The 28000-nt window shown below is 36.4% G+C and overlaps 1 protein-coding gene across 8 annotated transcripts in view; it reads right to left on the bottom strand.

Annotated features, from left to right (window-relative positions):
- Positions 1 to 28000, bottom strand: part of MIOS (meiosis regulator for oocyte development) — a 119359-nt gene that overhangs the window by 21334 nt on the left and 70025 nt on the right. For 7 of the 8 annotated variants that reach the window (XR_007479221.1, XR_007479224.1, XR_007479222.1 and 4 more), the window contains 6 exons: positions 21789 to 23130; positions 21361 to 21459; positions 8475 to 8729; positions 5559 to 5728; positions 2781 to 2846; positions 1055 to 1213 (listed from right to left, as the gene is read on the bottom strand). Coding sequence is in view for 4 of the 8 variants with exons in the window: in XM_049714816.1 (XP_049570773.1) it covers positions 1055 to 1213; positions 2781 to 2846; positions 5559 to 5728; positions 8475 to 8729; positions 21361 to 21459; positions 21789 to 23082 (2043 nt within the window). In the remaining 4 variants the exon portion in view is untranslated. Of the gene's footprint in view, positions 1 to 1054; positions 1214 to 2780; positions 2847 to 5558; positions 5729 to 8474; positions 8730 to 21360; positions 21460 to 21788; positions 23134 to 28000 lie in introns of all 8 variants that reach the window. The other variant, XM_033420604.2, reaches the window with a different exon arrangement.

Here is a 28000-nt window from a genome sequence, read left to right as displayed (position 1 = left end):
GGCTCACGGGCCCAGCCGCTCCGCGGCATGTGGGATCTTCCCAGACCGGGGCACAAACCCGTGTCCCCTGCATCAGCAGGCAGACTCTCAACCACTGCGCCACCAGGGAAGCCCTACACACCGCATTTTAAATGTATTTTATAAACCTTGTTAAGAGGTTACCGACCATTTGCATTCCATAGTCATACATCTACAGCTTGGTTTAACAAATGTGAACTCATTTCAGTAAGAAAACAATGATACCTTATGCTATAGAAGGACACCTTTTCTTCCATGGTCAGTGGCCTGTTACCTTAGGGTAAGTTTACATTGTGGTTTGTGAGCCAATCAATATCTACTTTTGTTCATAAGAAGGTATGGTGGCGGAAGGGGGCATTTTACTTTGCTTAGCCAGTGTGCAGCATGCTATCATATTGTATAAAAGGATAAGGACAGGAAAGAGAACACTAAGAAGGATAAGATTAGCTGGAGGGCCACAGGAAATCTCAGGAAAAAGCTCTAAAATGTCACCATATTTCCAACAAAAGCAAAGTAGTAGGGAATCTTTGCCAGGAATCCATTTTTAACCACTGGACAGTAAAAACTGAGAGAAAATAGATGACCGATTATAGCAAATCATGCCCATTTAATAAATAAGGAAATGAGATAATAAAAGGGAATAATGAGAATTAAGACAGCTGTGTGCAACTTGCCTTCTGTATTTCAAGAAAAATGTATAGTAATTCAGATCAGGGAAAGGCAATCTCTTTGTAGAAGGTGTTGTTCTGTCAACAACTGGAGAAAACGAAGAGAGGTGTCTCTGCTCCATTTGAGCTTTACATAAATTCAAGACTGACACTTCTCAAAGTGAAAGGAAAACCCAGATAACCCAATGCAGGAGGCTTAGGGATGTAAGGTAAGGCAGAAGTCCTGTAGATCAAGTGATTTAAAGCTAAACGTCTTCTAAAGATCGTCAGCAAGTAACAGGGCATATCCACTCAGTGAGGGAAGAAAATACAGAAGGCTAAGCATTTTTTTTTTCCTTAAAATATTGCTGCCACCAGGTTGCGCTAACCTGTAACATGCAGTAACTTGCTGTTTGTACATCTCCAGTTCGGTCAACATAACTCTCCATTAAGTCCACTCCATCTTTAGTAAGGCCTGTAAGCAGTATTCCTTCCAAATTTCCAGCCTCTTTCATTTCATTGGTCAACTTTTCGATGTACCTATTTAACTGGAAAATTCAAAGTGATTTTTCTAAAGCAATCCATTTGACTATTTGTATTTTCTGCTTCATAAATTCTACATTTGAAACAATTTTACTCTTAAGGGAAAACAGTTTAAAACAAAAGCCCGTGTAAAAATCTAGATATGTGATCTCTAAGAAGTCTGCATCTATTATAACTTACAATACAGCATTCATGATCATTTAAAGTATTTTTTTAAAAAGGCAAGGTATTTACTATCTTTTGATAATTGTTCTATAAAAGATCCACAGAGGGTTTACTATTTTAAATTTAAAGAGAACTGTCCTTATTATTTTGCAAAGTTATTGATGTCTATTATACAGTACGAAGTAATAAAGTCACAGAATCTGAGTTGGAAGGGAACTTCAAGATTACCGACAATAACCATTTCTTGTATTATATATAGGATGGATAAACATTAAGGTCCTACTGTATAGTACAGGGAACTATATTCAATATCCTCCTGTAATAAACCATAATGGAAAACAATATGAAAAGGAATACATATAGGTATAACTGAGTCACTTTGCTGTATAGCAGAAATTAACGCAACACTGTAAAACAACAATACTTCAATAAAATTAAAAAAAAAAGAACTTGTAAATCTCTTTTGGGATTTTGATCTGTAAAGCTCATGGGTCCTTTACAATCTTATCCTAAACAAACAAACACAAAAACAAACCATTTCTTATAAGGTCTTGCCTGACTTTATCCTACCCCAAACTCTAGCCAAGATGGCTTTATGTTCCCCAGCACTTTCTCATTATTGTAGTACTCAGCACAACATATTACTAGTTGCTTATGTGCATTTCTCTCTCACTATCTACATAGCATATTCACGTACTAGCTGTTTATTGTATTAAAAAATGAAGGAATCCTTTGATAGCATCACTAAGAGGTGAGTTTAACATCTTTATCTACTGATTAATCTCACTCACCACAGCAAAAATAAACTAAAATATTAAGTCAGCATTTTTTTAAGTATAGTTGGTTTACAATGCTTTTAGTTTCAGGTGTACAGCAAAGTGATTCAGTTATACACATATATATCTATCCTTTTTCAGATTATTTTCCCTTATAAATTATTACAAGATATTGAGTATAGTTCCAGGTGCTATACAGTAGGTCCTTGTTAAATCAGCATTCTTAAATAAGTAAACTTAGGTATGATACATGTTTATAATAGCTCAATCTAATAAGAAATTATTACCTCACTTTTTAGAAGAATTTATATATAAACCTCACAGATACATATTTATACATAAAGATTAGTTTCTTAATCCAGTGACAGTAAATATATATATATATTTTTTTGCGGTACACGGGCCTCTCACTATTGTGGCCTCTCCCGTTGCGGAGCACAGGCTCCGGATGTGCAGGCTTAGCGGCCATGGCTCACGGGCCCAGCCGCTCCGCGGCATGTGGGATCTTCCCGGACCGGGGCACGAACCCACATCCCCTGCATCAGCAGGCGGACTCCCAACCACTGCGCCGCCAGGGAAGCCCGACAGTAAATATTAATCACTTTAAATATGGAATTAAATCAGTTCTTACCTGACTATCACTAAGAAATTTACAAGCAAATGCCACTCTGTCACGTACCGCAACTTTGTTTTCATACTGAAAAGAAGAGAAAAAGCAAGGAGTTACTTTCGGGTGCTATGAGTTATAAATTTTTGCAGACTAGGTATTTTATACCTAATATATATTTTGATTTTCAAATGTATTAATAGGTTACTGTGTATATACTGGCAGAGCCACTGATCACCTAAGATGTTTTTCTTAATGTAACTCTCAGGAAACTCAGTGCTAAGGTTATTGTCCGTAGAAAGTAAAGATTTACCTCTTAAACTGACCAATTTAGTTTAAAACAATTCCAGTTCTGTCTTATATAACTTTAACATAAAACAGAAGCAATGGTGAACAGTTTATCAAATTTAAGATGCCATGTAGTCCTTTCATCATAGAAATTAATTTTAGTGAAACTGAGGAAATCTTTCCTTGGCTTCTAAGTTAATCAACAAGTCTAGGAAATCTATGAATGACCAGTAAACATACCAGCTCAGGATTCAGAAAGAATATCAATACATGTTTCTAAACACAAAATTTTAAAACATACTTTATAAGTAAATAGACACACTTTTGTGGCTATTGTAAAATACTCTTATATAGGTGGTTTGTGGCAAAATAAGAGGCATTATGATAAATTCTTAAATTTTTGTATACTTGTCAATAATGTAAAATACTATTTTGAAAAGTGTTTACTATAAATGTAGAAAGATACAATTAATTTTGTGATAAGTAAAAAATAGTTTAAGGGTAGATAAAGGATCCTATTTCCACTGAAGTCTTCCATGAAATATAGTTTTCCTCCTTTAAACGTAAGTTCACTTCAGTTGATACCTTAGTATCAACTGAATGTTTTCTCAAACATAATTGAGTATGTTTTCTCAATTATAAAATATGGTTCTGCCCTAAAAAGGGGATATATTTCATACAAATTAGATTTAACTCTTAGACTATGTTGCATGTATTACAATTTTGATCTGGAAAGAGTTATAAATATTCTCTGTCCCATTTTACAGCTGAAAAAACTAAAACCCCAAAAAGTTAACTGACCAGCTAAGGTAACTGTGGCAGAGCAAGGACTCAGACCTTTACCTTCTGATTTCCCAATTCAAAACTTTTCACTAGATTACTATAACTTAACAATTTTTTTAAAAGAACAATGATAATTATCATTATTTACATATAAAGTATAATCAGGGACACTCCTGAAACAGCTTGGAAATATCAATATAAACTTCCTACTCAAGATATGATATCCCTTACTTATTTAGGTGTAAGAAAAGAAGGTATTTTTAATAGGTCACTTAATTGAAAATACAGAAGTTTAACATTTAGACAATATACTTCTCTATCAATTTAAAATCTGAACAATCCATTTCTTTTTCTAGTCTTCATTGTCCTCTACCACTTCCTAAAAGTATCATTTTATTTCTTCAAGATGCAACATTTAAAGTCTTCTGTTTAACAACAGAGAGTAATAATTGTAAAAACAAAACAAAAAAACCCCAACATGCTCGTGGATATTAATCTGAAGTGGTTAGAAAGGTTCAATAGTAATTCGTTAAAAGTAATGAACAAAACACATATAGAATTGTCAAAATGAACACTAACAACATTTATTAACATATTCATTCATTTATCTCAATAAAATACATGTTTTTATAAATTCTTTGGAACTGACATTTAAATCAATTATCAATGTGTATTTTATAATATTGGGTTGGCCAAAAAGTTCCCTCAGTTTTTAAGTAAAAGTTGACACATTTTTCATTTTCACCAAGAACTTTATTGAACAATGTATTCACCATTTTGTTCTACTACCTTCTGCCATTTTTCAGGCAACTTCATAATTCCATCTTGCCAAAACTTTTTATCTTTTTGAACTAAGAACTGTTCCAGGTACCTATTACAGTCACAATACAATCTAACAAAATTGTTTTGAATGAAGTTAAAAGTGCTACTAGAGCCATCTTACAGAAAAAAATGAACGAACTTTTTAGCCAACCCAATAAATGCTACAATTGCAAAAAAAAATAGAAATACATTTTGCCTTAGAAGGTTCTTCTCAGTGCTAGAAAGAAGCCCAACAAATGCCAAGAAAGTTGTGGGACTAAGGTGAAGCTTAAAACCCAATAACTAAAACTGATAAGCAACCCTCCCTTCTTTCTTTCTGCACTTTGTGATAAAGAACCTATTTGGTGATGTGTTCATAAGTGATTAAAGCAGGAGAGAGGAAAAAAAAAAAAAAGCAATGAAAAGACTAAATAGTGAAAAAATAAAATAGTCCACTGTAAGTAGTGTGATCATATAATTTATCCTCCAATCTGGTACATGTCTGTGAATGACAAATACTAACTCAGACAAGATACATGGTTATCCTGACCATAACTGATCATGTATTGATTTACTTAATTAAGAAAAAAGCCAAAAACAAAAACACCATACACACATTTAAAAGATTATATTTCAATATAATATGCATGTTTCTATAGTTGTAGAGTTCTAGAGCTCAGTTCCTAAGCTAAAGGATAAAATCTTATTCCTCCAATGTCCGTAAATTATATCATTAAAACCATTAAAAAAAAATCAAGTTCAGTTTGCTATCGGCTAACTCCAAATGTTTAAGATACCTTATTTTAAACAATATAAAATGCATCTAAATATGACATTATTTTATGCAACTGACATTTGAAAATTTTAACAAAATTAGATTAAAAACTCCTATCTTAAAAGGAGAGTCTCATGAAACAGAAATTAGCTTACCAATACTCCATCATAAGATCCTGTTTCACTTGTCAGAAATGCAAACATGACACACAGATACGGGTTGTTTAACTGTAATCGTAAAGTGCTGCACATTTCTCTCCAAAGTGAGTTCTTCTCATCTGTATAACCCGATAAAGCCATTGCTACCACATTAAGATTCAGATCACCTGCATATTAAAAAGAGACAGCTAATCAAAGTAATCAAAAGCTTAATGTCTCCTAGTTCTTCAACCATAACAAATAAAGATCAGAGGGTGAATTTGCCCCCTAGAAAAATAAGACCATTAGAATAAGGGTTTTGACACAGACTAGAATATCTGGCAAGAACCACAAGCAAAAATTTCCATTTTTATAAAACTTCTACCCATATTGCAAATCCTGTGCAGGACAAGCACATCTTTTAATTCTCAGGTTTTCATCCCAGACAGATTCCTACACAGTATGTTAGCTTAGGACCTAAATGAAGAGTAGTGAAGCAATACTATCAGAATCATTGCCAACTTCATGAACAAGTTAATTTATGTGGAGATGTTTCAAAGTGTTGATAGTAAATATTATTGTATCTCAGGACTACAATTTTCAAAATCATTTGTTTTCCTATTCCTACATATATAATGCTCATGCTTATGTATATGTTTTATCAGCAAAGTACTGAAAGCCAATATTTCAGCATTCTTATTATAGTATTATACTTTTAATTTTTCTAGGACCAAATTAACTATTATTATACTATTATACTTTTAATTTTTCTAGGACAAAATTAACTATCACAATGATCACAGAACTGTATTTAGACATATTTGCAACAAAGCATTTGTTACCAATAGTCTTTTAAACATTTGTTCTTAGCAGTTTATACGGCTGCTGATGGGCTGCCTAGCCATCTAACATTAAGTTTAGCTTCAAAAGAGAAAATTAAATTCATCTTTAGCTTTTACTCTTAAGTGTTTTCTACATTTATTATAGCAACTTTATTAGGTTTCTTGATCCTAATCATTTACTCTTTTTTTCCAAATAAAACAGCATTTCCCACTTTATGTTCTTAATAGCCTGTTCCTCATTTCTATAAACATTTTCCCCAAGTTATTTTGTGCCTGCTTCCTGTGCTTACTCTGTTAAAGTCTTTTTTCTTTCTTCCCTTCTTTCTTCCTCTTTCTTTCTCTCTCTCTCCCCCCACCCCGCTCTTTTTCTTTCCTTCCTTCCTTTCCTTCTCTCTCCCTCTCTCCCTCTCTCTCTTTCCTTCCTTCCTTTCCTTCTCTCTCTCTCTCTCCCCCTCTCTCTCTCCCTCCTTCCCTCCCTCCCTTCCTTCCTTTCATTTTTTTAACATCTTTATTGGAGTATAATTGCTTTACAATGGTGTGTTAGTTTCTGCTTTATAACAAAGTGAATCAGCTATACACATACATATATCCCCATTTCTCCTCCCTCTTGCATCTCCCTGCCACCCTCCCTATCCCACCCTCTAGGTGGTCACAAAGCACCGAGCTGATCTCTCTGTGCTATGCAGCTGCTTCCCACTAGCTATCTATTTTACATTTGGTAGTATATATATGTCCATGCCACTCTCTCACTTCGTCCCCAGCTTACCCTTCCCCCTCCCCATGTCCTAACTCCATTCTCTATGCCTGCGTCTTTATTCCTGTCCTGCCCCTAGGTTCTTCAGAACCTTTTTTTTGTTTTAGATTCCAAATATATGTGTTAGCATACGGTATTTGTTTTACTCTTTCTGACTTTAACATTAAGAAACAACAACAACAAAGGAATATCGTCTTTGAATCCTGCTTAGAACAATTTATCTCCAAATGGAAAGGAATATTTGATTCACAGAAATCTTTTCTCCAGTCCTCAACCAGGTTATTCAGATCACTGAAAAGATACTTTTCCCCTATTGTTAGTATGGGTGTTTAAATCTAACACCAAATTTTCCTGGTACACAAGACAAGGATTATCATGCTCTAAGGTCATAGTAAAATTAGAATTAGAAATGGCTTTAAATATCAATTCTTTTTTCCATCACCACATATCTTCTACTGCACTCTCAAATGGGGAAGACTTATGCTAGAGCAAAACTGAAGGAAAAGAGGGCAATCTGGGCAAAACATTAGCTTTTTCAACTTTTAGACTGCAAGTAAATATATTACAGTTAATTTCAGGTGTTTTTCCTATGGTACCACAGCACTGTAGTAGCTTCAAAATGGACCAGCAAATAAAAATTAAGTATTCTGAATACTCATAAATAATTCGGCCAGGTGTATTAAAAACTGATAGGTATATATACATCTTGAAGTGAAATATTCCCAATAAGAAAAAAACTGAATTCCTGGATTAAGATGTATTTCTCTGAGTTTTCTCTTGCAAAATGTCAGGGTGAAAACTTTATCATATATCTTTGTTTCTTCTTTTTCAAAAAAATATTAAATGGAAACTATGTTCAAATCAGCAGACTCAAGTAGAAACACTTTTGCATATCAAAGTATGATTTTTATAAGACTCTATGTTAGTCTAACTAAAAGTGTCATTCAGTTTCCTAAAAGTCAACCAAAAACCATACAAAAAATAAAGCATAAACTAAAATACACTCAAATGTTTGCCATAAAAATGCCTGCAAACTAAAGTAGTCCTAATCTCCAAGAAAATACATTTTTTAAATGTATGTGAACCATCTTCAAGGAAAGAACACTGAAATGAACACACTTGAGTATTCCTTATAATATTAAAAAGACAATTAAGACATTTCCTTTTTCAATAAACAAAAGGGATGGACTAAACATTTACTTTAATAGACACAGTTCTGTGCTAATTTCTCTTTCAAAAAAATTTACCAAAAATATTGATTAGAGTTTTAACAATTATCAGCATCTTTTCTTTCAAGGATTCTATGAACGGCAAATATCTTATTATATAACCCAATACCTTTTTCTGAAGATGCCCCTTCATTCAGGATCTGGATTGCTCGTCGAATATCCAAGTTGAACAATGCCACAGCGGCAGCTCTCTCCCATTCCCCTTCTTGTACAAGGGAGTTCAAAAATGGCCCCACGTCGACATCCGTTCCTTTCTTTATCCACCCACAAAGCTGTAAAGCTAAGATTCTCTCTTCATTTAAATTCTGAATATCAGTTTGCTTATCCAACCCACTCCAATTATGTCTGCTGCTTTCTACCATTCCTAAAAAGAAAAACACCTTTATATTATTGTTTATTAGTTTTTGAAATGTGTTTGGAAAATAAGTCAGTTTTTACATAGGACTATTTCAACATTAGATTTTAAATCTTCAACTTCTCAGCCACAATTTCATGATAGCATAAGTATAAAACATGCCACAAACAAAACACATTTTACATGTTGCTAAGTACAAACTTCCCCGAGTTACCAGAAAGAGCTGTGGGACTAACAGTCAATGCTTGATGGGCGGCTATGTGAGTCACTGCTTCAGAGCAGCCTCCCTGACCACCTAATCTAAAATAGGGTGCCACCTGTATTATCTAACTAACCATCGGTTCCTCTATGTCCTTTAGCACTAACATAAGCTCCCATATTTTATTTAATTTATTTTCAGTCTTATCTCTTCTCCTACTAGAACATAAGCTCCTACTAGAACATACGCTCCAAAAGGGCTGGCATCTTTTCTTTTTTTATTTGAAAGGTATCCCCAGTGTTTGAGATTCGATACTCACACTCTCTCCCTCCCCCTTCTGCCACTCTATGTATGAATATATACATCTATATGAAAAAAATGAGATCAAAAACATCAAAGCACTTTGAAATGTTAAGTACTAAGCTAAAATACAACAGGAATTATTTGAAGGTTCTCCCCCCTTACTAAACCAGGAGACTTTATGGCCTCATTTTCTTTTCACAAGGAATTTAAATAATTCTTGTAACATTACTTAGATTGCAATCAAGGCAGCTGATCCTAACGGGAGGATAATTTCACGTAAGATGATACTTGGTGCCAAATTAAGGTAAAAGAAAGATGAAACTTAAGGACTCTATTAATTTCAACTCAAATTCTTAAAAGTTCTAGAAAGTTTTACCATCAAAATTGTCAATTATCTGTTCTTATTTTAACGAAAAGGATTTTCAGAATAAACTGAATTAGGAAGCAAGAATGTCCAACATTACAAATGTCTTTTATTAGTAGTAATTTACACTTGTAATTTACAGCATCATACATTTATACAGTTACATATAATACAGTAATTATACATTTGTAGGGACTTCCCTGGTGGCGCAGTGGTTTAGAATCTACCTGCCAATGCAGGGGACACGGGTTCACTCCATGGTCCGGAAAGATCCCACATGCCACAGAGCAACTAAGCCCGTGCGCCACAACTACTGAGCCTGCGCTCTAGAGCCCACGAGCCACAGTTACTGAAGCCCGCATACCTAGAGCCCGTGCTCCACAACAAGAGAAGCCATCACAATGAGAAACCCGAACACTGCAACGAAGAGTAGGCCCCACTCACTGCAACTAGAGAAAGCCCACGCACAGGAACCAAGACCCAAGGCAGACAAAAAAAAGAAAAAGAAAGAGAATACCTGCACATCAAAAAGAGGAACCGTGCTGCTCTATATGCAACCATGAGGGAAGTCAGTGAAGACAAAATCACTTATAGTTTATGAAAGTGAGATTTTAAGAACTCTGAGAAAACTTAGAATTAAATGATAAAGTTAATAAAACACGTTAAAAATTAAAGAAGACTTTTTATTCTGAATAACAAATTCAAACTGTTTAAATAGTATGTAGTCATTAAATTTCATGTAGAACAAGCTGCAGATGTACTATAAGGTATTTACTTTCTTATCTCCTGTATAAATTTTGGATTCAGTACTGATGATATTATTTAATTAATGGTAAAAATTTAAGCAGGTGAACAAAAAGCAATTTATTTGTTAAACAATTCCTCACAGCTTAATAATTTCTAGTCTCTTAGAGTTTTTATTTTCTAGAAATTGTGTCATGGAATAGAGATCAGTGTGTATGAATCCAAAGAGTTCAGTGCTAGGAGGTGGAAAAGTATCCTGCAAGTGCATGGATACTCACATTATTTTGGCTGCTCAGAGACCTTCCCACTGCTTAATAACTATGCTACAAGAAATTCGGGTTATCAAATAAGCAATGTGATATTACTGTGGGTTTTTAAGTACAGTCATATTATGATTTTTAGTATGCATAAATTTTTAAATATGATTAATTTAAATCTATTTATACACATTATGTAATACTAAAGTGACAAGACTGTATCCCCAAAATTTGAGACTACTCTATATATAAATAATAAAATCAATGTTTTATGATGGTTGTGAGGGAAACAAGTGAAACAAGTTCACTTAAACATTAAAAAACATTTAAAATATTTTTTTGTTTCAAATACTACATCAAGCAAACACTATGCTACCTGTAGTTATAAGTTTGTTGCATTTTTACATCTATATAATAACAAAGCAGTAATTTTATCCAGTGTTTATAAGAACATTTTTGTTCTTAAAAACCTAAATCCCAGCAATTCTGCCCGTTAAAAGTAATTCTTCTTAACAGACATGCTTTCTAGATCAGTTTACCATTTAAGTATGAAAAATATTTTCATCATGTTGGATGGAAAGCTGACCAACATTATATAATTTTCTGCCATCTTAAAAGAAGGAATTATACCTACTGACAACCCTGTGACCCTGCTCCACAAGACGTACAAGGCATTCCCTCAGAGCATGCATTCTCTTCTTCCTGATCGATTTCAACACTTGGCCCTTCCAAAAAACTAGCCTTATCTCCACCGGCCTACACCTCCAAGATTCTACCCACTCCTATCACAGACACACTTCAAATTATTTCTTCTCCAAAAGAGCCACTTTATAACCACAACCTCATAGCCTTCCAGCTCACAATCTCAACCTCACAATCTCTTGACCACTCATATCTTTACTTATTAGTCTTCTGTCATTTTCCTCCCTAACCAAGTTAGATCCCAAGGACCAACGAATGAACCATTCTCTTTCCAGTATTCTTAACTCTCCTGGCCCATTGTCTTTTATTCTTTCTTCTGCTAAAGCAACATTGCCCCACAGTCCTCCCATTTCTCAAGACAACTCTCTCTCCTCTTCTCTGTATCTCCTCTCCACAGCCTCCCTGCTCTTCTCAACAAGCAAACCTACTAATGTTGAGAAAGTAGGAGCCATCAAGTGGAAAACCTGTCAGTGTCTGATCACTGAACATTAAACAACCTGCATACCTTTCCCCTCTCCCTACTGTGGAGTAGGTGTACATCCTCCTGTGTGTAAAGCCAATCTTTCACCTGTGCTTTGGATCCCTTCCTAGGAATTCTGCTTTTCAGCCTCTTTACTCTGCATCTTCCAACCTCTTTCTAAGGGTTTCCTCTCATCAGCATTTAAACACACTTTAATCAATTCCATGTTAAAAACAAAAACAACACAAAAGCCCTCCCATGACTCCAGATTCACCTGCTGCTATCACTGTGTATCTTTTTATCCTCCTTCATACAGTCAAATTTCTTGAAAGAATTAATTAAAATGGATGACCTCTTTCTTCACCCTACATTTCCTGCCCATTGGACATCTCTATCTAGCTATATTCAATTTATCCCAAAATAAACTCTTTTCTTATTTTCAAATGCATTCTACCTATGTTATTCCTATCTAATTAACTGCTATTAGTATTATCCCAGTTGTCTTAGCATGCTTTCATTTTTCCTTCCCCTCCATCCCCTGAATCCGATTAATTAAATTCTGTCCCACTCTCTATCCACATTTCTCTAGCTCTTCTGCCACTTACCTTCGTAAGAATGCCATCATATCTTGCCTGATAACTGTGGCTTCTGAGGTCCCTGCTATCAATCTTGATCCCCTCCAATCCATTCCACACACAGAGTGACAGCTCTAAAACACAAATTTCCCTAAACCCTCACCATGATTTCTAAGTCCTGGTTACCCCACTGCCTCAATTCTCTCTTCGCGTCCTCTCTCACACTCTGTTCCTGCAATACTGAATGTGCTATGCTCCCTTTCCTCTGGGATCACTGCATATGCTGCTCCCTGTCTGAACCCTGTCTTTGCCTTTACCTCTTGCAGGAAACCAACACTAATTCCTAAAACCAGATTATGAATTCTTCTATACTTAATTGTCTGTTCTTCCTCATATTATAACTATTTACTTGTCCATATTCTGAAGTATACTTGACCCTTGAACAACATGGGTTTGAACTGCATGGGTCCACTTATACACAGTTTTCAATAAAGACAGTACCTGTGTTTTTATTTTATAGATCTCTAAATGTGGGGAAAAGTTAGTGTTCGATTAAAGATCACAATACGTGGAAACAAAAGAACGAGGGTTTGAGTCCTGATTCTACCAAACTGTTTCAGCTTCCTGTCCTTGAATGAGTCATTTATCAATTTCTTTGTTTTTCAGGCAGAAATACAAGCACACAGATTTTTGAGTGGCATAAAAGGGATCAGTAACCCTAACTACCCCCTCTCCTTGTTTAAGGGTCAACTGTAGAATGTAAACTCCCCAAGAGCAGAAATGATATCTATCTTGTATAGTCTCCATGAGTGAAGAGACTTAGCTATATTGTTTACAGTTATGTCTCCAGTTCCTAGGAGAATTCTTGGCATATAGTGAGCATGTAATGAATACCTGCCGAATGAATGAATAAATTTACCTCATATTACAGTTGTAAGAATTAAAGTAACATGGAGAAAGCAACTAGTATGATGTCTAATTTATAGTAAGCACTCACTATATATTACCTGTCACCAAAGTTAAAATTTAGCTCTAATAAACTTGTGCATTAGGTAATGGTGGGCAAGATGGCTCAATGTGTTGACTTACTATGTGTTGAATTATTAGAGATACAATTAGAAAAGAAGTATGGCCAGAGAAAAGACTGGAACTTAGGACTGCCAACATTTCCCTACTTTTTACTTTTTGGGTTGCAGAAACAAAATATCTAAACCAAACCAAACAAAAAGCCAAAAGTCTATCAATGAGATAATCTTTCCAACAGTAGTCTTTTTTAGTTTGGGTAAAGACTACTCTTGACTCAAGACAAGATACTCAGTTTGTCTCTACTGCACCAGAAACATATAAAGATATTCCATTTTCCCCCCTTGCTTTTCCTCAGAGGTAGTGTATTGGCTTTTCCCTGAAATATATCAAAGTACAGCTAGATCAGTCCCTCCCATCAGGAAGCTTGCACAAGCCTCTTAGATAGCCTCATCCACAGAGGGCAGACAGAAGAAGCAAGAAGAACTACAATCCTTCAGCCTGTGGAATGAAAACCATATTCACAAAAAGACAGACAAAATAAAAAGGCAGAGGACTATGTACCAGATAAAGGAAAAAGATAAAACCCCAGAAAAACAACTAAATAAAGTGGAGACAGGCAACCTTCCAGAAAAATAATTCAGAATAATGATAGTGAAGATGACCCAGGATCTCGGAAAAAGAATGGAGACAAACATCGAGAAGATGCAATAAATGTTTAAAAGAACAAACAAAGATGAACAATACAATAACTGAAATGAAAAATACACTAGAAGGAAACAATAGCAGAATAACTAAAGCAAAAGAACAGACAACTGAACTGGAAGACAGAATGGTGGAAATTACTGCCATGGAACAGAATAAAGAAAAAAGAAAGAAAACAAATGAAGACAGCCCAAGAGACCTCTGGGACAACATTGAATGCACCAACATTTGCATTATAGGGGTCCCAGAAGGAGACAAGAGAGAGAAAGGACCCAAGAAAATATTTGAAGAGACTGTAGTCAAAAACTTCCCGAACATGGGAAAGGAAATAGGCACCCAAGTCCAGGAAGCGCAGAGAGTTACAGGCAGGATAAACCCAAGGAGAAACACTCCAAGACACATAGTAATCAAACAACAAAAATTAAAGACAAAGAAAAATTATTAAAAACAACAAGGGAAAACTAACAAATAACATACAAGGGGACTCCAATAAAGTTAACAGCTGATTTCTCAGCAGAAACTCTATGAGCCAGAAGGGAGTGGCACAATATATTTAAAGTGATGAAAAGGAAGAACCTACAACCAAGATTACTCTACCCAGCAAGGATCTCATTCAGATTCGACAGAGAAATCAAAGCTTTACAGATAAGCAAAAGCTAAGAGAATTCAGCACCACCAAACCAGCTCTACAGTAGATGCTAAAGGAACTTCTCTAAGAGGGAAACACAAGAGAAGAAAAGGACCTACAAAAACAAACCCAAAACAATTAAGAAAATGGTCATAGGAACACACATATAGAAAATTACCTTAAATATGAAAGGATTAAATGCTCCAACTAGGGCTTCCCTGGTGGCGCAGTGGTTGAGAGTCTGCCTGCCAATGCAGGGGACACGGGTTCGCGCCCCGGTCCGGGAAGATCCCACGTGTCGTGGAGCAGCTGGGCCTGTGAGCCATGGCTGCTGAGCCTGTGCGTCCAGAGCCTATGCTCCGCAACAGGAGAGCCCACAACAGTGAGAGGCCCGTGTACTGCCAAAAAAAAAAAAAAAAGCTCCAACCAAAAGACACAGGCTTGCTGAATGGATACAAAAACAAGTCCTGTCTATATGCTACCGACAAGAGACCCACTTCAGACCTAGGGACACATACAGACTGAAAGTGAGGGGATGGAAAAAGATATTCCATGCAAATGGAAATCAAAAGAAAGCTGGAGTAGCAATACTCATATAAGATAAAATAGATTTTAAAATACAGAATGTTACAAGAGGCAAGTAGGGACACTACATAATGATCAAGGGATCAATCCAAGAAGATATAACAATTATAAATATATATGCACCCAACATAGGAGCATCTCAATACAAAAGGCAATTGTTAACAGCTATAAAAGAAGAAATCGACACTAACACAATAATAGTGGGGGACTTTAACACTTCACTTACACCAACTGATAGATCATCCAGACACAAAATTAATAAGGAAACACAAGCTTTAAATGACACAATAGAGCAGAGAGATTTAACTGATATCTATAGGACATTCCATCTGAAAACAGCCGATTACACTTTCTTCTCAAGTGCACACAGAACATTCTCCAGGACAGATCACATCTTGGGTAACAAAGCAAGCCTCAGTAAATTTAAGAAAACTGAAATCATATCAAGCATCTTTTCTGACTACAACGCTATGAGATTATAAATAAATTAAAGGGAAAAAACATAAAAAACACAAACACACTGAGGCTAAACAACAGATTACTAAATAACCAAGAGATCACTGAAGAAACCATAGAGGAAATCAGAAAATACCTAGAGACAAATGACAATGAAAACACGATGAACCAAAACCTATGGGATGCAGCAAAAGCAGTTCTAAGAGGGAAGTTTATAGCTATACAATCCTACCTCAAGAAACAAGAAAAATCTCAAATAAACAATCCAACCTTACACTTAAAAGAACTAGAGAAAGAACAAACAAAACCCAAAGTTAGTAGAAGGAAAGAAATCATAACGATCAGAGCAGAAATAAATGAAACAGAAACAAAGAAAACAAGAGCAAAGATCAATAAAACTAAAAGCTGGTTCTTTGAGAAGATAAACAAAATTGATAAACCTTTAGCCAGACTCATCAAGAAAAAGAGGGAGAGGACTCAAATCAATAAAATTAGAAATGAAAAAGGAGAAGTTACAACGGACACCACAGAAATACAAAGCATCCTAAGAGACTACTACAAGCAACACTATGCCAATAAAATGGACAACCTGGAAGAAATGGACAAATTCTTAGAAAGTTATAACCTTCCAAGACTTATCCAGGAAGAAGTAGAAAATATGAACAGACCAATCACAAGCACTGAAATTGAAACTGTGATTAAAAATCTTCCAACAAACAGAAGTCCAGGACCAGATGGCTTCACAGGTGAATTCTATCAAACATTTAAAGAAGAGCTAATATCCATCCTTCTCAAACTCTTCCAAAAATTGCAGAGGAAGGAACACTCCCAAACTCATTCTACGAGGCCACCATCACCCTGATACCAAAACCAGACAAAGATATCACAAAAACAGTAAATTACAGACCAATATCACTGACGAATATAGATGCAAAAATCCTCAAGAAAATACTAGCAAACAGAATCCAACAACACATTAAAAGGATCATACACCATGATCAAGTGGGATTTATCCCAGGGATGCAAGAATTCTTCAATATATGCAAATCAATCAGTGTGATACACCATATTAACAAATTGAAGAATAAAAACCATATGATCATCTCAATATGTGCAAAAAAACCTTTTGACAAAATTCAACACCCATTTATGATAAAAGCCCTCCAGAAAGTGGGCATAGAGGGAACTTACCTCAACATAATTAAGGCCATATATGACAAACCCACAGCAAACATCATTCTCAAAGGTGAAAAACTGAAAGCATTTCCTCTAAGATCAGGAACAAGACAATGATGTCCACTCTCGCCACTATTATTCAACAGTTTTGGAAGTCCTAGCCACGGCAATCAGAGAAGAGAAAGAAATAAAAGAAATACAAATTGGAAAAGAAGTAAAACTGTTACTGTTTCCAGATGACATGATACTATACACAGATAATCCTAAAGATGCCACCAGAAGACTACTAGAGCTAATCAATGAATTTGGTAAAGGTGCAGGATACAAAATTAATTCACAGAAATCACTTGCATTCGTATACACTAACAACAAAAACTCAGAAAGAGAAATTAAGGAAACAAACCCATTCACCATTGCAACAAAAAGAATAAAATACCTAGGAATAAACCTACCTAAGGAGGTAAAAGACCTGTAGTCAGAAAACTATAAGACACTGATGAAGGAAATCAAAGATGACACAAACAAATGGAGACATATGCCATGTTCTTGGATAGGAAGAATCAATATTGTGAAAATGACTATACTACCCAAAGCAATCTACAGATTCAATGCAATCCCTATCAAATTACCAATGGCATTTTTTACAAACCTAGAACAAGAAATCTTAAAATTTGTATGGAGACACAAAAGATGCCTGAATAGCCAAAGCAACCTTGAAGAAAAAAAAAAAACAGAGCTGAGGAATCAGACTTCCTGACTTCAGACTCTACTACAAAGTTACAGTAATCAAGACAATATGGTACTGGCACAAAAACAGAAACATAGATCCATGGAACAGGATAGAAATTCCAGAGATAAACCCACGCATCTATGGTCAACTAATCTATGACAAAGGAAGAAAGGATATACAAGGAGAAAAGACAGTCTCTTCAATAAGTGGTGCTGGGAAAACTGGACAGCCATATGTAAAAGAATGAAATTAGAATACTCCCTAACACCATATACAAAAATAAACTCAAAATGGATTAAAGACCTAAATGTAAGACCAGACACTATAAAACTCTTACAGGAAAACATAGGAAGAACACTCTTTGACATAAATCACATCAAGATTTTTGACCCACCTCCTAGAGTAATAGAAATAAAAACAAAAATAAACAAATGGGACCTAATGAAACTGAAAAGCTTTTGCACAGCAAAGGAAACCATAAACAAGATGAAAAGGCAACCCTGAGAGTGGGAGAAAATATCTGCAAACAAATCAGTGGACAAAGGATTAAACTCCAAAATATATAAACAGCTCATGCAGCTCACCCCAATCAAAAGATGGGAAGAAGACCTAAATGGGCAGGAGACATTTCTCCAAAGATGACATAGAGATGGCCAAGAGGCACATGAAAAGCTGCTCAACATCACTAATTATTAGAGAAATGCAAATCAAAACTACAATGAGGTATCACCTCACACCAGTTAGAATGGGCACCATCAGAAAATCTACAAACAACAAATGTTGGAGAGGGTGTGAGGAAAAGGGAATCCTCTTGCACTGTTGGTGGGAATGTAAATTGATATAGCCACTATGGAGAACAGTATGGAGGTTCCTCAAAAAACTAAAAATAGAATTACCATATGACCCAGCAATCCCACTACTGGGCATATACCCAGAGAAAACCATAATTCAAAAAGACACATGCACCTCAGTGTTTATTGCAACACTATTTACAATAGTCAGGTCATGGAAGCAACCTAAATGCCCACTGACAGACAAATGGATAAAGAAGATGTGGTACATACATACAATGGAATATTACTCAGCCATAAAAAGGAAGGAAATTGGGTCATTTGTAGAGATGTGGATGGACATAGAGACTGTGATACAAGTGAAGTAAGTCAGAAAGAGAAAAACAAATATCACATGTTAACGCATATATGGGGAATCTAGAAAAATGGTACAGATGAACTGGTTTGCAAGGCAGAAACAGACACACAGATGTAGAGAACAAACGTATAGACACCAAGGGGGGAATGTGGCAGGTGGGGGGGGGGGATTAAAAAAAAAAAAAGGTACAGCAGAAAAAATAAACCGCAGAATATTGAGAATGCAATGTGGTCGGACCTACTATATAGCTGTAAATACTATTTATGGGGGTAATACATAACTGTCCTTTTACTTTTATTAATAAAAATGGAAGTCTCTAATTAAACTCTTTCATTTTATTATTTATAATAAAACTTACTTTTTTGGGTCAAGAGCTAATGAGAGAACACCAAAATGAAATAGATGATATAAGTAGTCTACTGAATCTTCAATGTGAACCACAGTAATTTAGAAGTCCTTTAAAAAAATCAAAATAATATAACCATTTAATTGAAATGTTTAATGTACTCTTATTAAAAAACAGCATTTTATTTTGTATTTTTTTGTAGAGCATTTATGAAAGTCCTATTAAAAAAAAGTTAGATTTATTACTTCTACTGCCACTCTTTGACTAAATAATGTAAACTGCTTTTCTAGCAGCTTGAGTTGGGCCCAAATTTGACTGCTATCAAAAACTAGATACCAAATCCTAGGTTGGGAAGATAACTATAATATAACCCACAATTCAATCCCAATAAAGACAATAAGAACAACTGTTTAAAGAAGTCAGTGAAAAAACAGTAAGTTTGGCTCTTCTGTCATCTTTATTTTACTCTTAAATAGTTTATTAACTTCAATCTTACATTAATTCATGCATCATTCAATCATCAAAGACTACTTCACATACAGATGGCCAAAAAACACATGAAAAGTTGCTCAACATCACTAATTATTAGAGAAATGCAAATCAAAACTACAGTGAGGTATCACCTCACACCAGTCAGAATGACTATAATCAAAAATCTACAAACCATAAATGCTGGAGAGGGTGTGGAGAAAAGGGAACCCTTCCACACTGTTGGTGGGAATGTAAATTGAAACAGCCACTATGGAGAACAGTACGCATGTTCTTTAAAAAACTAAAAATAGGGCTTCCCTGGTGGCACAGTGGTTGAAGAGTCCGCCTGCTGATGCAGGGGACACGGGTTCGTGCCCTGGTCCGGGAGGGTCCCACATGTCACGGAGCGGCTGCGCCCGTGAGCCATGGCCGCTGGGCCTGCGCATCTGGAACCTGTGCTCCCCAACGGGAGAGGCCACATCAGTGAGAGGCCCGCGTACCGCAAAAAAAAACCAAACTAAAAATAGAGCTACCATATGACCCACCAACCCCACTCCTGGCCATATATCCAGAGAAAACCGTAATTTGAAAGGATGCATGCACCGCAATGTTCAATGCAGCACTATTTACAATACCCAGGACATGGAAGCAATCTAAATGTCAATCAACAGACTAATGGATAAAGAAGATGTGGTATATATATATATATATATATATATATATATATATATATATATATATATATATATGCATGCAATGGAATATTACTCAGCCATAAAAAGGAACAAAATAATGCCATTTGCAGCGACATGGATGGACCCAGAGATTGTCATACAGAGTGAAGTCAGAAAGAGAAAGACAAATATCATATAATACTGCTTATACATGGAATCCAGAAAAATGAACTTATTCGCAAAGGAGAAATAGAGTCACAGATGTAGAAAACAAGCTTATAGTTACCAATGGGGGAAGCAGGGTTGGGGAGTGGATGAATTGGGAGTTGGGATTGACATATATACACTACTATATATAAAACAGGTAACTAATGAGAACCTACTGTATACCACAGTGAACTCTAATCAATGCTCTGTGGTGACCTAAATGGGAAGGAAATCTAAAAAAGAGTGGATATATGTATATGTATAACTGATTCACTTTGCTGTACAGCAGAAAGTAACACAATATTGTAAAGCACCTATATTCCAATAAAAATTAATTTAAGGAAAAAAGAAAGGAAAAAAGGAAACTGAAATTACAGCAATTAAAAAATAAAGACTATTTCAGGTAAGACACCTCAGGTAAGGCCATACCTCATGTCATAGTTATACTGTACTTACCATTGGGTAGCTAAGTGAGAGGGTTTAGGCAGCAAAATAAAAAGGGATCTCCTTCAGTTGGAAAAATTTTAATTTAGTTTTTATAAAAGCAAATACTGTGATAAAATCTGAACCAACAACCAGGATCCTATAAATCCTCTAATGTAATACCTTTCAAAGTGGGTCTTCAAAACCACTAATAGTGAATAAATTAATGAATAAATTTAGAAAGTCAATCACTTCAAAGAACCAAGACTCCTTCCAAAAAGAATTTTAAATATAAGAACAATTATGCATTTAACGCAACAATTCACTAAAAATATCTAGTCAAAAACAACACAACAAAAAAAGAATATTTATGTATACTATCCTGAGATAACTAAATTTGGGGGGAAAATAAGAGTACAAAAATTATAAACATATTGCAGAAAATAAAACAGAATTTTCTTACCCAAAGATGATTTTACAATTGATTTAATTCCTGAATAAACCAATGATCCTTTGTTGCCTGGAGATTTCTGATCCATATCTTCTGTATACTGCTTCATAAGTATTTAAATGCATAGGAAATACTAGTAATGATGCATAATAAAATATTTCAAAGCTAAATTTATTTTGATTTGGAACCAATTCATAATAGGCATCAGTGCAAGAAGGTGGTTGGTTCTACTCTATTGTAGAGATATATTTTTCTCCCTCCTACACAATCTGCAAAGCAGTATTTCAACAGTTTTAAACAATTTTACTTTGGAATTTTAGTATTAAGTCTTGCATTTGCACATAAAACATTCAGCACGATATTTACAGACTGACCTTTTGGCAAATTTCAAGAACATTTCTACCAAATTCATCTTACAAAACTCACAATGCAAAGGATATAGTGCAGAGTATACCAGAGTGACTTGAGCTGTAGATCTTCATTTCCCGCTAAAATATGGTTTCTCCACACCTGTTCTGTATCAAGTCCGTACCTTGATAAAGCCCGAAGGCGCATCTTCGTTGCTATATCTTTTTCTAAAGAATTATCATTTTCTTCTTCCGCACATTCATACAAATGACGACCACAAGCCCACATTAAAGATGTAATTGGGCTCCAGGCAAGAGAGATCCTTTCAAAAACAGTGAAGTCAGACATTGTTCGGTTGGGAGTTACAACTATCATTCGATTTTGACTTGTTGGATGCCAAGCAAAGGAGGCAATGTAATTGTCACAAGGTTGCACACTTCTTTCAATTATTGTGGGTTCAGTTTCATCTCCAATGGGAGTGGGTGTGTGCTGCATATCATATAATCTAATAATATTACTATCCCTTGTTAAAGTGGCAAGCAGACCAGTCCTAGTTGGACACCATGCTACTTTTGTTAAGGGCTTTGGTTGCTCAGTCAAAGTCAAAACTGGCTTCTCAAATTTCCTAAGATCCCATATTGCAACCTGACCTTCATAAAAGGAAGCAACACGATCATGGAAGTATGGGTCTACTGTCACGCCCTGAACAGCTTTTGTATTCACAAACATCTTTTGGCTTGTATTCCGAAGATCAAAAATGGCTAGGTTACGATGCATACCAGCAAGGAGAAGTTTCTGGTCTCGTGGAAGCCAACAAAGAGAGAGACAAGCATCATTCTGTCCTAATTCATAAAGTGGTTTTGTTACTAATAATGTTGTTTCAGTTTCACCTGCCGAAAGTCTTACTTTCTCCATGGGAACTATATCAGGCGTGTATTTGCTGCAGATGTCCCAAATCAGCACTGAAAAGTCAGCTCTATGTTTATCTAGACCAGCAGCAAGCCAGTTACTATCCAATGGATTCCATGCAAGAGTATTGCATTGTCGTGCATGTTTTGGAACAAACTCTTTTCCTATCAAATCTTTGAACTTTGAGTTATGATCTTGACCAAGACTTGTAAGTACAACTCTACCATTTGCTTGTCCAACTGCTAGGAGACATTCAGGATCATAATTGAGATACCAGGCAACACATTTCATATAGGGTGTTTCTGAATTTATTGAGAGTAACGTAGCTGCAGAGTCTTCAGATAAACGTAGAGATCCAGCTTTGAATTCTGAATTCACAGTAGATTCCACGTGATAAAGGCTAAGTTCTGAGTCACATACAACAAATCTATCAACCTGGTGTGGTGCCCACAATATATCAGGTTTGGTACCACTCATGCTTACTGATGATCTCAAAGAGTGCAGTTAGGTCCATTCACTGAAAATCTGCTTAAAAATAAAAAGTTTTAAAATGTTAACAATATACAATTCTAAGCTGAATCAACTATTCAGAAAGTCAGGAAATTTTCTACACAGATACTCTGTTTTTCAATATATTTATATTTCTTCTTACTGCTATGAATTCAAGATAATATTTATTAATAAAAAGGGGAAAAGAAGAACTGCCTCCAATAAGATGAGCTGGTAGGAATCTGAGAACCCCATTCTGGCTTTATTTCCCATGATCAATTATCTTAATTGCACTATTACTAGTACCTTCAATTTAACCTCAGGGTTGAAATAACTTCAGTGTGGTGAGCAAATTAATAAGTATCATCCATCTGAAGGGGACAAAACTTTAAAGGGTTATGAATCACATACCTAAGCAACAAGTTTAAAGCAGCACTATCCAACAGAACCTTCTGCAATGATAGAAATGTTCTGTATCTGTACTGTCCAATATGGTAGCTACTAGCCACATGCGGCTACTGAGCACGAGAAATATGGCAGTGCAAATTTTAAATTTTGTTTGATTTTAATTAATTTTAATATAAATGGCCACATGAGGCCACCATAATGACCAATGCAGATTTAAAGTACAAAGCCACTAGTTTCTTCCTCAAATTTCAACAATAAGAAGCAGGAATGTATTGAGCGGAGTCGAGTTCAACTCCTAGCTCTGACACATGCTAGCTGTATACCTCAAAAAGGCCTTTGTGTTTGGGGGTCCTTTTATTTTCTCATCTGTACAACGTAAGAACTGGTTTAGACTAACGTTTCCCAAATTTCAGTTATTCATGTACCACCTGTGCCATTATTTAATATTTTTATTTAAACTGACTCATTTTTAAAATCTGAAAATCAATTTTAATTTCATCATAAGGTCCATGAGTCATGGGTACAATATGCTAAATATATTTTTTCTAACATACTTAAATAAATATATAACTATTAAAAATGCTTGATTGTGTTACCTAAAATCATCCTGTTTATGACCAGTAGGACACACTGCACTTTGGGAAACTGAATTAAGTGAGCATTAGAGGCTCTTTCAGTTTTCAATTCTATAAACTTCGAATAGGTATTTGAAACAGGAATTTTGAAAAGATAAATATGCTAGTAGTAGTTTAAGCACATAAGCACTAAAAATAGTTATGCTAAAAATGGTAGTTTAATAATAAAAGCTACTTACAAAAATGTAAATTTCTGTTTTTAAGCAAGTCTGGCTAGAGGTAACAGTCTGGATTAAAAATGAACAAAGAGGGCTTCCTTGGTGGCGCAGTGGTTAAGAATCTGCCTGCCAATGCAGGGGACACGGGTTCAAGCCCTGGTCAGGGAAGATCCCACATGCCACGGAGCAACTAAGCCCGTGTGCCACAACTACTGGGCCTGAGCTCTAGAGCCCGCGAGCCACAACTACTGAGCCCACGTGCCACAACTACTGAAGCCTGTGTGCCTAGAGCCCGTGCTCCACAAGAAGAGAAGCCACCGCAATGAGAAGCCCGTGCACCACAATGGAGAGTAGCCCCTGCTCGCTGCAACTAGAGAAAGCCCGCCCCCAGCAACGGAGACCCAACACAGCCAAAAATAAATAAATAAAATAAATTTATTAAAAAAAAAAAAAGAACAGAGATACTCATAATCCTCATGGCAACTGGTATCTGTACATCCATGCTGTCAGTTCTTAAAGAGTGAAGTTATGGTTCATTCATCTCTCTATACCCTGTACCAGATGCAGAGCCTGGCACAGATTCCTAATAAAGATATTCTAAATAAATTCAGCTCAGACATATGTTTTGATCTTGTAAAAGTTTCAGTCAGGAATTCTTAGTCTAGAATTTCAATAGACTCATAAAATTTAGATGACTGGGAAAAGCCTCTAAGAATTCTCATACTGCCTTATTTCCTTCCTTAATAGTTCTGAAGCCCAAGATCAATCATTTCAATTATATTCTTACTAGCACCCTCAATTTCTTCATTTCCTTGCCACTTTTGCCTTCCCCGACAAGCTCAACTGTCTTCTTTCTTCCACTCAGGCTGCAGAGTCTCACAGTTCTGCAGACTGACTCCATAAAAAATTAAGGTAGACAACATGTCTGGCCTGTGGTGCTGGTTCAGCAGTTCTTTTATTCATCTTCCCACTCTGGCCTTTATGAAATCAAAGTGATCTTTTTAAAATACAAACTTATCCAGGTTATCGAACTCCTGCTTAAAACCCTCTCATGGTTTCCAACTGCTGTTAGCATAGAGTTCTCATTCTTCGACAAAATCTACAAAACCCTAAATGATCCAGCCTCAATGCACCCTGTTCTCCTCCCTGCTAACTGTGTTCTAGCTATACTGTCCTTTTCATTGCCTAGAATGTAATCCTCCACCCATCACACCTTTGCAAATGCCATTCCCTCTGGTTGGAGCTTTCTTCCCTCCCTTCTCGGCCATGTTAAAACCTGCTCAACTTTGACTTCAACCACACTCTATCCCCTCCCCAATCTAAATCAGGTTACTTAGATATATACTCTCAATGGAGAATATTCCTTCCCTTTAAATTACCCTCTCGGGCTTCCCTGGTGGCGCAGTGGATAAGAATCCGCCTGCCAATGTAGGGGACACGGGTTTGATCCCTGGTCCGGGAAGATCCCACATACTGCGGAGCAACTAAGCCTGTGCGCCACAACTACTGAGCCTATGCTCTAGAGCCTGCGAGCCACAACTACTGAAGCCCGCGTGCCTAGATCCCGTGCTCCGCAACTAGAGAAGCCACCGCAATGAGAAGCCCACGCACCGCAACAAAGAGTAGCCCCTGCTCACCGCAACTAGAGGAAGCCCGTGTGCGGCAACAAAGACCCAACACAGCCAAAAATAAAATAAATAAAATTTTAAAAATAAACAACAAAAAAATAAATCACCCTCGCCATCTCTCCTACTAGATTATAAACTCCCTAAGAGCAGGTGAAGTATCCTTTTTGCTCTCCATTTGAACCTCTAGTACCCAGCACAGTGCTGGGCACTTAGTAGATACTTAGTAATTACTTGTTAAATGAATGCATTTGTTAAATGCTCCCTCTGACACCTCTCACACTGCTTTCTCCAAATTTCACTAATCTCCCCATGCTTACGCCCACTGCCCTTTCCAGTAGGGGTTGGCTCAAGCCAACAGCAAAGTGCCCACTGTCATAACTGGTTCCAATAATGGGTAAGGGCCCACAGTGAGCAACCCTGAGAGGATCACTCTCATACACTGACTTTCGTTTATTCTATAAGCATTTGGGGGCATCTTCTATGTTCTAGACACTGTTCTAAATGCTGGGCACACAGAGGTAAACAGGGACAAATAAGGTCCCCGGTTGCTATGGAATGAACTGTGACCCCCCAAAATTCGTATGTTGAAGTGTTAATCATGACTCTACATGACTGTCTTGGAGATAGAGTCTTTAAGGAGGTAATTAAGGGTAAGGTTAAATGAGGTCATAAGGGTGAAGTCCTGATCTGACAGAACTGGTGCCCTTAAAATACAGAGATACCAGAGCCCTCTCCCCATATGAGTACACAGTGAGAAGGAGACTGTCTGCAAGCTAGGAAGATAGCTACCACCAGAACCAGACCATACTGGCACCCTGATCTCAGACTTCCAGCCTCCAGAACTGTGAGAAAATAAGTTTCTGTCGTTTAAGCCATCCAGTCTATGGTATTTTGTTATGGTAGCCCAAGTGAACTAATACACTAATAAAACCTGCATTCTAGTGCTGAAGTTATGTCCAGTCTTAAAGAGAATTTAAAAATTTAAGAATGAGAAGGAAAAGAAGCACCTTGTGTAACAGGAAGTAGCTAACACAACAAAAAGAAGGAACAGATGCTGCCAAGTAAGGCTTTATTCATACTCATGCCCTTGCAAACAGAGGAAACCTCTTAACTGGAGGTATCCTTAGATCTGGCCCATCTTCCTATCTCACTGAAAGACAAATGCTAAAATAAGCACACTTTTTATATAGGCTTCCTTCCTACAACTGTACTCTTTACACAAATGATCCATGGTTTAAAAAAAAACTGGGTGCCACATGGAAAAATCCATCTTAAAAATAAAAGAAAGTGTTACTATAATTTTAAAAACTATTTGATTTACATGACTCTTAACGAAGAATCATCCGTATTTCTTCTGATATCATGCACATATTTATATTACCATCCACAAAATCTGACTACAGTAACTCATACAGAATCACAGAACTTGAGAGTTAGAAAGAGGCTAGTAAACCCTGCATAATTCACATAGGAGTAAAGAGAAGACCAGATGTTTTGATTCTTTTCCAACACCACCCTACTCCCATCCTAGATTACTGCATAGAGAAAGGATCAGCTACATCATTTGCAGGGCCCCCTTCTTCAAAACTTATTAAGAATTTCAATACTGTGACAGCAGAGCATTAAACCAAGTGCCAGGCCTTCTAAAGATGGGCCTTGTGTGACTGCACGGCTCACACACCATGAAGCTGGCCCTGAATACAGAGGTACATCTATAAGCACCCTCTTAAGAAACGTACAGCTGACCCTTGAACTACTCAGGGGTTAGGCCGCAGACCCTCCAACGCAGTCCACATGTAACTTATAGTTGGCCCTCTGTATAAGTGGCTTCTCCTCATCTGTGGTTCTGCGTCCTCAGATTCAACCAACTGTGGATTGTGTAGTACTGTGGTATTTACCACTGAAAAAAATCCACATATAAGTAGACCCATGCAGTTCAAACCTGTGTTGCTCAAGTCAACTGTATTTCTTTACAATCCAACACAGTATAGATGGATCCTGGCTCCTGAACAAACACCACTAGGAATATGGTGGAGAGCAAAGAAAAGTGAGCCTGGAGTCAGAAGACCTCCAGCCA

The sequence above is a fragment of the Orcinus orca genome, chromosome 9 (genome assembly GCF_937001465.1).
Source record: "Orcinus orca chromosome 9, mOrcOrc1.1, whole genome shotgun sequence".
In the NCBI taxonomy this organism is placed as follows: domain Eukaryota; kingdom Metazoa; phylum Chordata; class Mammalia; order Artiodactyla; family Delphinidae; genus Orcinus; species Orcinus orca.
This window is presented reverse-complemented; position numbering and strand designations above follow the sequence as displayed.